We start from the raw sequence: 13,977 nt of genomic DNA, 5'->3' as shown, positions 1-13,977 counted from the left end.
GTGTAGAGCTGATTTTTTTGTCGGCAACGTTAACAGGACCGCTGAGTGTGGGTATGTTAATACATTCTTAATAACATAATATAAAAAAGAAAAGCTGTGGTATTTGCCATGCCATCAGACAAGTTTCGACCAGAGATCAAATTAGGTGTAACATCATATATATTCATTGGTTTGGATTTTGTCATATGCATATGTTTACAAAATTTTGACTTTTTGAAATTCTAAGGCTTTTCTAAATCAGGCATAAAATACCTTAGCTGATTTGGCTTAACTTTTAGGAATTTTGGTCCGTACTTCTCTTCAAACTTCGTACTTTCTTTGGCCCTTTTTAGCTCACCTGGCCCGAAGGGCCAAGTGAGCTTTCTCATCACTTGGCGTCCGGTGTCCGGCGTCGTCCGTCGTCGTTAACTTTTACAAAAATCTTCTCCTCTGAAACTGTGGGGTCAAATTAAGCCAAACTTGGCCATAATCATCATTGGGGTATCTTGTTTAAACATTGTGTGGTGTGACCCCGCCACCCAACCAAGATGGCTGCCACGGCTAAAAATAGAACATAGGGGTAAAATGCAGTTTTTGGCTTATAACTCAAAAACCAAAGCATTTAGAGCAAATCTGACATGGGGGTATTTTGGTTATTATCTTGAATATTATTAGCTCGCCTAGCCTAAAAGGTCATGTGAGCTTTTCTCATCACTTGGCGTCCGTCGTCGTCGTCGTCGTCTGTCGTCGTTAACAATTTTTCAAACATCTTCTCCTCTGAAACTACTGAATGGATTTGAATGAAACTTAGCATGATTGTTCCTTAGATTATCCTGCACAAAGTGTGCGCTTCGATTTTTGACCGGTCAAAAAACATGGCCGCCGTTACTTAAAATAGAACATAGGGGTCAAATGCAGTTTTTGGCTTATATCTCAAAAACGAAAGCATTTAGAGCAAATCTGACATGTGGTAAAAATGTTCATTAAGTTAAGATCTATCAGCCCTGAAATTTTCAGATGAATCAAACAAACCATTGTTGGGTTGCTGCCACTTAATTGGTAATTTTAAGGAAATTTTGCAGTTTTTGGTCATTATCTTGAATTTTATTATAGATAAAGATAAACTGTAATCAGCAAAAATGATCAGCAAAGTAAGATCTACAAAAATGTTAATATGACCAAAATTGTCAATTCACCCCTTAAGGGGTTATTGTCCTTTAATGACAATTTTTCACAATTTGTTCATCATATTTGCTAACTTTAAAAAATCTTCTCCTCTAAAACTACTCAACCAAATTCAACCAAACTTCAACTGAATGATCAGTAGGGTGTATAAAATAAAGTTTGTGCTTTATTTTTTCATGTTTTTATTTCGTCAAAAAACATGGCTGTCATGGCTAAAAATAGAACACAGGGGAAAATGCAGTTTTTCGCTTATATCTCAAAAACTCCAGCATTTAGAGCAAATAAGACAAGAAGTTAAAGTATTTATTAGGTCAAGGTCTACCTGTCCTGAAATTTTCAGCCGAATTGGGTTACTGGTTTTTCAGGTATAATGCCCCTGAATTGATGATTTTAAAGAAATTTTGCAGCTTTTGGTTATTATCTTGAATATAATTATAGATACAGATAAACTGTTTATAGCAAAAATGTTAAGCAAAGTAAGATCTACAAATAAGTCAATATGACCAAAATTGTCAACTGACCCCTTAAGGAGTTATTGCCCTTTAAAGACTTTTTTCACTATTTGTTCATCATGTTGACTTACTTTAAAAAATCTTTTCCTTTGAAACTGCTGTATCAAATTCAGCCAAACTTAGGCTAAATGAGTTTCAGAGTATCTAGTATAAATTTTATATTTTATTTCTTTGTATGTCAAGAAACATAGCTCCTATGGCTTAAATAGAACATAGGAGAAAACGATTTTTTTTTTTTGCTTTTGAAGAAAATAGGACGATTCAAAGAACATTTAAATAAATTGAAAAGCCAAAATAATCATTGATGAGAGATTTAACCAAAAATAAAAAGGTGAGCGATTCAGGCTCTTGAGAGCCTCTTGTTATAGATAGAGATAAACTGTAAACAGCAATAATGTTCAGCAAAGTAAGATTTACAAATAAGTTAACATGAGCGGAATGATCAAATGACCCCTTTATGAGTTATTTCCCTTTATAGTCAATTTTTAACCATTTTTCGTAAATCTTAGTAATCTTTTACAAAAATCTTCTCCTCTGAAACAACTGGGCCAAATTAAACCAAACTTGGTCATAACTATCATTAGGGTTTCTAGTTTAAAAAAATGTGTGGCGTGACCCGGCCAACCAACCAAGATGGCCGCCACAACTAAAAATAGAACATAAGGGTATAATGCAGTTTTTGGCTTATAACTCAAAAACCAAAGCATTTAGAGCAAATCTGACAGAGTAAAATTATTCATCAGGTCAACATCTATCTGCCCTGAATTTTTCAGATGAATCGGACAATCCGTTGTTGGGTTGCTGCCCCTGAATTGGCAAAATTTCAAGGAAATTTTGCTGTTTTTGGTTATTATCTTGAATATTATTATAGATAGAGATAAACTGTAAACAGCAATAATATTCATCAAAGTAAGATCTACAAATAAGTGAACATGACCGAAATGGTCAGTTGACTCCTTTAGGAGTTATTTCCCTTTATAGTCAATTTTTACCATTTTTTTGTAAATCTTAGTTATCTTTTACAAAAATCTTCTCTGAAACTACTGGGCCAAGTTAATTATAGATAGAGATAATTGTAAGCAGCTAGAATGTTCAGTAAAGTAAGATGAACAAACACATCACCATCACCAAAACACAATTTTGTCATGAATCCATCTGCGTCCTTTGTTTAATATTCACAAAAACCAAGGTGAGCGACACAGGCTCTTTAGAGCCTCTAGTAACTTTTTGAATTCGAGCGTCACTGATGAGTCTTGTCTTCTGTGCACGAAACGCGCGTCTGGCGTATGTACAAAATTTAGTCCTGGTATCTACGATGAGTTTATGTTAAAATAAAACTTTTATAGCTGAATGAACTTGACAAATAAAAACTGAACGTGTTTCTTGTGTTCAATCAGCCATATATAATCATATTCGAAACAGTGTGGTCCTGGCCATTGATTGACAACCTAGATTATCCCATTGACTGGGACAGATTAGATGAACGTTTGTCGGTAACACTCACTGCTCACTGTGTACTTGTTAAAGACACTGAATCTGTGGGGTCACCAAAGGTTCTCAACACCTAAATAAAGCAATTTGAAAAACTAATTCGGAATAATTCGATGTGTTGATTTATATCAATAATATAAATCAAAACATAAAGGTTATTCCTGAATAATTTTTCGAATTATTTTATCATTAAAAGCGTTAAGAACCTTTGGTGACCCCACAGTTTAAATTCTATAATAAGTAAGAAGTGAGCAATAGTCGTTACCGACAAACGTTCATCTAATCTGTCCCAGTCAATGGGATAATTTAGGTTGTCAATCAATGGCCAGGACCACACTGTTTCGAATATGATTCTAAAACAGTCGATTGTAGAAATCTTTCTTTGCAACGTTTGAATTCATTTGTCAGATATAACTATATTATAAGAATTCATTACGTATTGGACTATACATGTGTACACCTCTATCAGCTCTTTGTCAAAACTGAAAATGTGCATGTTTTTCTTTATATTGTCTTGGAGTTTATAGACCCTTGTTGACCAACAATTAGTATCAATTAAGTACAAGACCAACAACAACAAAAACCATTAAAAAGAATGATCATCTTCATCTGAAAGTATCTAAAGTCAAATATCATTGATGACATTAGAAAATAGATATGAAACGTGAAGTGTTCAAATAACTAATGCTTAAATAGGAGAGAAAAATAACAGAGGGAAAGTCAAACTCATAGATTAAAAATAAACACCATGGTCAAAAAAGAAAAAAAGACAAGCAGACAAGCAACAGTAAACAAAACGCAACATAGAAAACAAAAGACTAAGCAACACGAACTCCATAAAAAAAATGGGTTGATCTCAGGTGCTCCACACGTGGTATTACTCGTGTTGCTCATGTTATTACAAACCCGATATATAGTCTTAAAAGGCATACAGTGAAATTCTGATTCGAGTACCGAGTATGAATGTAGATTACGTCTATACACTATTATAATTGTAGGTGATGACAGCAGAACCAGGCGATGATTGAGGGAGACAAATGAGAAAGAATTATCACCAAGAAGTTTGAAAATTGAAAATGAACTTTTTGAATTGAAAATAAAATAATTTGCATTGAAAATAAACTCATTTGAATTGAAAATACATTTAGTGGGTTCAGTTTTTCAATTTGACGAAAGTATATTTTCTTTCATTAAAATGTAGAAAATTTCTTCATGTTGTTCGTTGGTTGTGTTTTTATGCTCCACCTACGATAGAAGAGGGGCATTATGTTTTCTAGTAGGTGCGTCCGTGCGTCTGTTTGTCCGTTCGTCCGTATGTTTGCCCTGCTTCAGGTTAAATTTTTTGGTTGAGGTAGTTTTTTATAAAGTTGAAGCCCATCAACCTGAAACTTAGTATACATGCTCCTTATGATATGATCTTTCTAATTTTAATGCCAAATTAGAGTTCTGACCCCAATTTCACGGTCCACTGAACATAGAAAATGACAGTTCGAGTGGGGCATCTGTGTACTGGGGACACATTCTTGTTTGTAGTATGTTTTTCTATGTCGTCGGTGGTAAAATGGTACATGCACGCACCGAGTGTACGAGGTTCAGTGTTCGCTCAACGACTGGATCAAACCATTTTTTTTTTAATTTAAAATTGATATTTGCAGCTTCTTGCGTAACTATGTGGGATTTAGGGGTCCAAATTACAACTGGTGTGATGGATTTATGAGTTTTAAACAGCGGTATACTACTGTTACCTTTATCTATAGTATCTGAGAAACAAGCCCCATCACACAACTTTAAACACTTATCCATGATTTGGGTTAAGAACAAATCAAATGATTCCTGTCAGACAGACATGTACACTTTACCAAAATTTCAGATACCACCTGTTGTGTATTATTTGAAAAACAGTCCAAACCACTAGCACTTACAATTTACCAACGAAACTTTAACACTGATCCATGAAAAAGTGTCAAGGTCAGATGAAATCTGCCAGATTGACGTTAACCTTACAATCATACACCAAATTTGGTTGACCTAAAGCTTTTTTATGAAACGGACCTAACGATGAAGCCTTGACCTTTCACCATTTTTTTTATAAACTTAACAATTGACCAATTAAACATGAAACATTAAATGAGGTTGAGGTCAGAGGAAACATGTCAAGCTGACAGTTACAATGTACAATCATTCTTAAGAATTCGGCTTAACCATGAAACGTTTATCAGAACCTAAATGAACATTTGACACACAGAAATTTTGTAACATAAGGGATATGAATACACTGAGTACATGAAGTATTCCTTTATCTATTTTTCTTCAAATTTAATTTCGTTGCAGTGGAGACAAAATATGTTTTTCAACAAGAAGTTAACGATGGCTTATTAAAAAATATTTCCCAAATTTTGCTCTGAATTCTGTACTGTCATAAAAAAAAGTTTTATTTAATTTTTTAAGGTAAATGTCTGAAAATGTAAAAGATTTCACTAAAAACTTCAAACTGAACCTGAAATATGATGATGCCCACAATATAGATGCTGATGGCAAAAGGCAGAATCCCTATATCACACTTCTGCGACATAAATACCTCATGCAATGACGTAAACGAGATGGTATGTATACTTGAAAGTGTAGACACAGGGGACATTAACAAGTGTTGCCAACTACCATATGTATTGACAGGTAGAAACGGAAAAAACCCATATGAGTGGTGATCTATATGGGTATGATAAAATTGAGAAAGGGAGTGGGGAATGTGTCAATGGGACAACAACCCGACAATGTATTGATCTAAAAAACCAAAAGCGGCAAATCAATTTATAAATAAAGAAAGTTGTTCAATTGACTAAGTTAGTGACAAAAACAATGTACTAATAAATGATAAAAAAATGTTGAAGGCCATACAGTTGCCTATAAATGTTCACATCCACTTCATGTGATATATTTCCCAGTGGCAATTATACCTCTTATGTTATTTTTTTTTTTATTAATTAGTACTCTGGTTGAAACTTTGTGTCCTTTGTCATTTTGTCAGTTGTTTTTCTGAATATTGATGATACATGCCCTTGTTACTGTATTTTGATAGTGTTAGTTTGTACTTTTTTACCCTATTCAAATTAAGGGGATACTAAAGTGTTTGAAAATAATTAATAACCAGCAAAATTTTCAATGTGTCTGTTCAAAACAAAAATCTGAATATCATTATGTTGATTTACACTGGTTGCTTTTTATCATAACTGTTACATGTGTAATTACAAATAATGTTTTGTACTTAAATAAACTGTTACAAGGAAGATCAGATGCCCGAAATTTTGAAAGTGTTTATTTTATTTGTTAATTCTTATTTATGTCCCTTCTACATGTTCTTGTTATGCAGAGGCTTTTATAGTTACGTAACAATATCCTATAGGTCAAACAGGTGAAATAAGGCTGCAATATGGCATGACGACAAACATGATAAAGAAATATGCATCCTGTAATCATTGTTCATTTTTTTTTAAATTTTATATACATTTTGTACAACATGATATATAACAATGATCATAAATTTCTCATTTTTAGTTCAGAAATTTTGTGTTTCCTATGAATGCAAAAAAAGTATTTTATTACAATAAAAGTACATTTTATTTGCCTTTTTTAAAATGTTACCCTCTTTTAACATCATATTAAAACTCTACTCCAACTGTTGAACACACTTCTTTCATTCTTTGTTGCAATTGACTTTTGTCTCATTCACAATCTATTTCAACATTCTAAATTGATTGCAATTTTAGCTTTTACTTTACAACATTTCGATCCATGACCTAATCTTCCTTACAAAATTATTTTCCTCTTGTCTGTTCTTTACGTTTCAACCTATGATGAGGAAACGATGGCATAAACTCTGGTTCGCACGAATTTTTAATTCAACGATATATATAGTTTATAGAGCCAGAGATAGACGAACAAATTATATCGTTGAATTAAAAATGATAAGAATGGAGAAAGAGAATAATGGGATTCCAATCAGCGGTCTTAGAGAAATTAACATTTTGCTTAATCTTCGACATACAAATATTGTTGAAATGTCTGAAGTTGTCGTAGGAAGGAGTCTTGAAAGTATTTTTGTAGTAATGGAATACTGTGAACAAGATCTTGCTTCTTGAATGGACATTATGTCTGTCCCGTTCACAGAGGTTCAGGTCAAATGTATTATAATTCAGTTATTAAACGCACTGAGGTATTTGCATGAATATTTCATCCTTCACCGAAATGTAAAAGCATCAAATTTACTTATGACAGATAAAGGCTGCGTTAAAATCGCTTTTCCATATGTCCCTCTCCTACTCGGATCAGTATTTAAAGTCACGTAATTCTCCATGTCTTGAATCTACAGGAAGGTCAATCCATTCTCAAGACAAAATTGCAATATTTCTAGGCCTCTCGTCTGATAAAGCCTGTGAACGGAAATGTGAGGTCATTGTCTGAAAATGCATGCTTTTCTTCAGAATTTTAATAACAGATACATCACAAGGAGCCATTTCCCTTTCATTTTATCATAACAGTATTTCTAACGCTACACGTACATCCTGCCACACACTTACCATCAATCTTTTGTAGGGCATTGATAAGATTTCAGAATCTTAAAAAATCTCAGATGAGGACTTATTAAGGTTATTTTTATTTTGTGATTTTTTGTTTATATCGTGTCATATATTAAGTCATGTCGTGTACTGTATATGTAATGATATATTTTTCCGAAGTTTGACACTTCCTTTTCCTGATGGATTACGATTATTAATTTTAAAGTGATCATATGACTTATCAATATCGCCATCGTTTGTAATATTTACACTGTCGGTAATAGTAATTATTAATATCTGGTAAGTTGACCTTTTTTTTAAGAAAGTATATAACAATTTTCTATTATAAACGTACAGTAGCTAGACTATTTTCGTTTAAATGTTATGTATAATAGTAAACCTATCAAACACATAACTCGTCAAAATATCTAAACAATCAATATTTTGTGAACCTTTTGCTAAAAATAGCCACAAATTAACCTTGAATAAAGATTAATATAAGATAAAAATATAAAACTTAAAGGAAAATGTTTAGTTTATGCAAATTGGATAAAAGATGGTATTATTTTCATTAATGATATAATTGACCAAAAAGGGCACATATCACAAAAACTTATATTGGAGAAACTAACCTCAAAAACCAATTGGATTTCAGAACTTTTAAAATTGAAAAATTGCATTCCAAAAGAATGGGTTAGTACATTAAAATCTGACAAATCTTTGAAAACTTCTGTAAAAACAAAATTAAACTTGTCCTTGACTGTTAAAAAAAAACCAGAACTAATTGAAAATATGTCATCCAAAGATATATATAACTATTTAAATAACAAAAATGAGGAGAGACCACTAGGGTTCTCCAAATGGAAAAATATCTTTCATCTAGAATCAATCACTCCAATAAATAATGTGCTTCAATTTACTTTTACCTATTTAATTAATAACAAATATAAAATGTTAAGATGGAAATTACTCCATTTCATCCTACCATGTAAACAATTATTACTACAATGGCACATACAAGAAACAAGTATGTGTGACTTGTGTAACGTGACTGAAGATTACGAACACTTTTTTCTCAAATGTCAATTCTTTCATGAATTTTGGAAGAAAATATATGTACTTGTAAGCAAAATCAAAATTGGGTCACATATTTTTAATTTTAAAACTTTAGTACTTGGCTATAAAATACATGATCCTATGTATAATGATATAAATCTCTTCCTAACTGTCTTATTATATTCAATTCATAAAAGCACTCATATGTCAAATTATAAACAAAAAGACATAGACGCTTATGCAGTTTTCAGAAATGAATTTTTAAAAACATACGAAATTAACATATATATTAATGCTAAAAACAGCAAATTTTTAAATGATGTAAAAAGATACATATGATCATGAATAGCTAGATATAATATTTTTTTTCATGTATAGAATTTGTGTAGCAAAAGTTGACAATATATGATCTGAGCACGTGGTGATAAACCAAAACAGCATGCTTTGTGAAAATGTACAGAATTTTGTCTCAAAATACTTTTACACACACTTTATCACTTAATCAAATGAATTTCCAACTACAATGTCGACACTTACCACATGTAATTTTTAACTAAAGTTGAAGTTGTTCGTGTGTATCAATAAAACATATAAATTAATCCGGACAATTGATCAACCAGCTTCAACGGTTTTCATCAATAAGGTTAAGGTCAACGATCATAAAGTTTTAATCTTTTGAAACAAAACCGGACAAAACTGTACACTTTCCGTAATCATGAAACAATATAGTTTGTAAAATGTATGTAATAACCATGAACTAACAAGCTATGATCTTATATATGAATTCACTGAATAAATTCCCTGGTTATCCAGTGACTAATTCACAGGGATACTCGGCCAACTGCTGTAGGTCGAGTAATTTGTTACAACAGCAAAGAAAAGTGCAATAAAGACATTATTTTATTAAAAAAAAAAAAAAAAAGAATAAAGATTTTTTAAAATGGCCTTGTTTACACCACAAAATTTACTTTGCACATAATACATGTAATATGTATAAAACAGGTGTATACTAGTATATATAAGGTATGGTTGGAAAATACATTTATATTGAATATTTATGATTTATATGGTCATTTGAACGAAACAGGAAAAAGATGAAGGTAAGATTATTTTCGTCAAGCATGTTCTATCGAGTTCGCGTATACAACAGTTAGACAATACATTTCATGATATATTGTGAGGTGAATAAAGTCAAATGACAGACTGAAGCAATAAATATAAAAATTCAACTAAATTTTCTATTTTGGTCATTGGCTGCAAATTATCAATAGAAGGCAAATGGTATATTGATAATTGTAGGAAACATATTTTAAAACTTAACTTAATATCTAGATAAGGTAAGTGGAACAAAACAATGTTTATAAACCCATACCGGGTGCTAGCATGTTGCACATTTAACGTGCTTGCAAAAACCTAACATGATAGAACACGAGTTGTTTTACATGCAAATTAGGTAAGCATTTTATGAGAGAGAAAAATGCACATAAGAAACTAATGTGCATGTTAAAACCCTCACTGGCTCATATGAGATTGTATTGTTTCACATGTGCATTTTATCAGACTGCTCATATAAGCAGCTGGTCACATGCTGTACACGTGCATATTAGTTGACTTATTTGTTTGAGTTATTTTATGATTTACAGTTGATGATGATTAGATTGTAACTAAAGATCAAAACAAAATGGCTGCTTCAAAATAGAGTAATTTTTCTAACAAATTGAATCATCTCATATATTTAAAAATATTCTGATTGCATACCTCAGAAACGGTGACAACGTTATCTTAAACCTTTACATATTATTTTTTAAATCGCTGGACCTGGCTGTTGATACACTGTTCTTGTACGAATTAATCAATTTTGATATCAAACGGTATTTTTGATCTGGACAGCTCTTAAAACACTGAACAATAAATTTGTATTTCTTTTTCAGTTTATTACTGTTCAGACAGACAGTAATTAGATCTCATACTTATATGAATATACGTATAATGTTTTACTTTAATTTCCTATTATAAAATGTTGAACGCATTTTGACGTAAAATCTCTTTTGTTATTTTACTTTTGTATGCATAAATATGATTCCCCTTTGGGGTTTGGCTATACGTTTTTCCTTTTGTGTTTTGTCAGCTCTTCAAACTTTTCATTATGTTTTGCACTTTAAAATGTTATCGCCTCCAGCATCGATCACTGAACATGCATTAGGTACAGTTAAAAATAAATGTACCGTTTAAATTAAGGATAAAGGATACGGATAAAGATAGAAAACCAACTCTTCCGTGCTTTTGATTTATTTACTCCTTTTTCAAATAAATGGTGATGACATTGGTTGTTGCACTGTAAAGGTTTTGTCATTTTAGTGTTTTAGTTTTAAACCTGTTCCAGATACGCTAAGAGGGAGTTTCTTGTCAACATAAAACTAGTTTATTCCAATATTTTGTGTTCCTGAACCCAGTTAAAAAATGTATTCCCCCATGCATTGCTCGTTATTTGTTTTTGTTTTTTTGGTCAAGTGAGTGTAGTATGGGTGATGAAGTGTTGCCCTTTGTATTGTGAGTATGGTTTGGAGAATTTCTGTCGTTTCTCTTTTAATTTTTTTATTTATTCTTAACCATTAATTGACTTTAATTGAGGTGTATATAAATGTTTAATATAACTGCTAAGTTTTCTTTACAGCATTGAAGATTAGATCGTCAATATGGAATATTTAACAACAATCAGACATAAGTTATGATTTCGGAATAACAAGTCTTATAATTTTAACATGGCAAACAAATCGGCTGAATTTTGTGACATTTGTCAACGCTTGGACATTTCAAAGCCAGCAGATGCATTTTGTCCCAAATGTGAGGATTTTCTTTGTGTGGGTTGTCAGAATCATCATAAGGTAGCAAAATTATCAAACACACATGAGACGACATCAATTATTGAATACAAAAAAATGCCTTCATTTATAAAGAATATCAGCATTAAATGTGAGGATCATGAAAACATTCTTGAATTTTATTGCAAAACCCACGACAATCTCTGTTGCAAACAATGCTTGATATCAAGTCACAGGGACTGCAAAGAGATAACACTTATTGACGATCTTCTATCAATGTCTACATTCCACAAATCATCACCGTTAGATGATATTGATCAAATACTTCAATATATTGGTGAAAACATTCACACCGCTATAAAAGACAGAAAAAGAAATCTTACCGAAATACGACAACAGAAAGAAATTTTATTAAAAGAGGTAAACAAGAAAAGACAAGAAATGAACGACTTGCTGGACCATTTGGAAAAAACATTACTTCAACAATTGTCGGAAGTAGAACAGGAAAGTCATAAACAAATGGAGGTTGTTATTAAAGACCTGGAAGAACGAAGAAGCAAAATCATTCAACTTCAAAGCGATGTTGCACTTATCAAAGAAAGCGCATCCAGCCTACAGATTTTCATGGGAATAAGAGAACTAAAAGAATCTACCTCGTCTGAAGAGAAGCACATCAAATCATTACATTGTAGTGGCAGTTTAAACAACATCACTATAGAATGTATATTTGATAATCAACTCAAAGCCCTTATCGAGAATACTAAGAATCTTGGAAAGGTAGAGGTGAAAAACGCCGAAACTGAAATATCCTTTTCCTGGGTTGGTGATAAATCAGCACAACTGATTTCTCCACGTCAAATAATAAAACCAATAAAAGATATTCAGGTTAAACAAGTGCACAGTATAAGTACACGTTGTCAAATCACTGGTTGTGTAATTTTACCGACTGGTAAAATATTATTATCCGATTATAACAACGGCATATTAAAATATGATAACAATGGAGGCTTTGAGTCTAGGATATCTATCAAATCGTCTCGTGCATTTAGTCTGGCGGTTGTGGATGAACATACAGTTCTTTTATCAAGTGGTGGATGGGTGAAAGGCCTATTTCTTCTCGATATCAACAGTGGTAGCATAGTCAAGACTGTCAATCAGCGTAATTGGTTTTTTTATGGTGTTAGTTTCCAAAATGGATCATACATAGTTTGTACGCATTTTAACGGAGTTAAAATCCTTAGTACGTCACAAGGAAGCGTAACCAACGTTATTAGTCTTTCTGGGGTTGACGGAAGTAATTCTTATATTGCATCCTGTCAAAATCTTATCGTTCATTCAGGTTTCAATTCTGATGCCATTACATGTTTTAACTTCAAGGGTGAATTACTCTGGACATACAAAGCCTCTACCCTAAGAAAACCATGCGGTATCACCTTCGATTCTGATTCCAATATCTATGTTGCCGGTTCTGCATCAAACAATATAGTGCTGATATCGCCAGATGGGATGAATGCTAAGCAGCTTTTAGATTCTAGCCATGGAATATTAGATCCCCGTGCAATTTACTTTGATAAAAAAGATAACGTTTTGTTAGTGGCAAATTATCAAGAATCTGCCTATGTTTACGGGGTTTCGTAATCATTTTTAACAATTTTAAAATTTAACAATTTCAGAAATCATTCTTTTGTTATTTAAATGTCATTATTGTTAAAGCACAATTTTCATTGCTTTTGTATTGTTAATCATGTCAATGGGGGGAAAATACAAGTCACGAATGTATATTTAATCATTTCAGATGTATATTGTCAGCGACGATAACATCAGAATACGAGATATCCGTATGCTAACTTTGCTGTTGTTTATGGGGTTACGCTTTCATGCATTTTATTTTTCATTTGTGTTTTTTAAACACTCAATGACTAATCAATGTATTATTTTTTGTAATTAGTTATTATGACAGCTAAGTAAAAGATTGGTTAAATTTGTTCTATAGAACTACATGACTTTGTATGTGTACATATATTTCAAAAGCTATAAGTGAATTTCTTTCTGGCAAGTGGAATAGTATATTGTATATACTTACTTATTCAACATGTTCAAATTGAAGAAGGGTGATAAAGTGAATTTCTGGGAGAAATTTGAGGGAGTAAATAGAACAGTCAAAAATACTATTAGGTCGACTTTTCCCGAAGAGGTTGCATCCTGATTCTATTATACATTTTGCCAGGAGAGTTGCAACCTTTTACAATTCAGTAGAACAATGGCATACTTAATAAACTAGATACCATAACGAATATGATGGCTATGTATATGTGTACGACATCAACTACTGTTGTGACTTTGTTTATATAGCTCTACACAAAAAGTTTAATCAAGTCA

General features: G+C 32.1%; 1 protein-coding gene across 1 annotated transcript; it reads left to right on the top strand.

Moving 5' to 3' along the window:
• The first annotated feature begins 11,874 nt into the window (after positions 1 to 11,874).
• Positions 11,875 to 13,236, top strand: LOC134694329 (uncharacterized). The gene has a single exon (XM_063555334.1). It carries the CDS (start codon positions 11,875 to 11,877, stop codon positions 13,234 to 13,236), a length of 1,362 nt encoding a protein of 453 aa, XP_063411404.1.
• Positions 13,237 to 13,977: the final 741 nt, after the last annotated feature.

Source organism: Mytilus trossulus, chromosome 13 (genome assembly GCF_036588685.1).
Source record: "Mytilus trossulus isolate FHL-02 chromosome 13, PNRI_Mtr1.1.1.hap1, whole genome shotgun sequence".
In the NCBI taxonomy this organism is placed as follows: domain Eukaryota; kingdom Metazoa; phylum Mollusca; class Bivalvia; order Mytilida; family Mytilidae; genus Mytilus; species Mytilus trossulus.
This window is presented reverse-complemented; position numbering and strand designations above follow the sequence as displayed.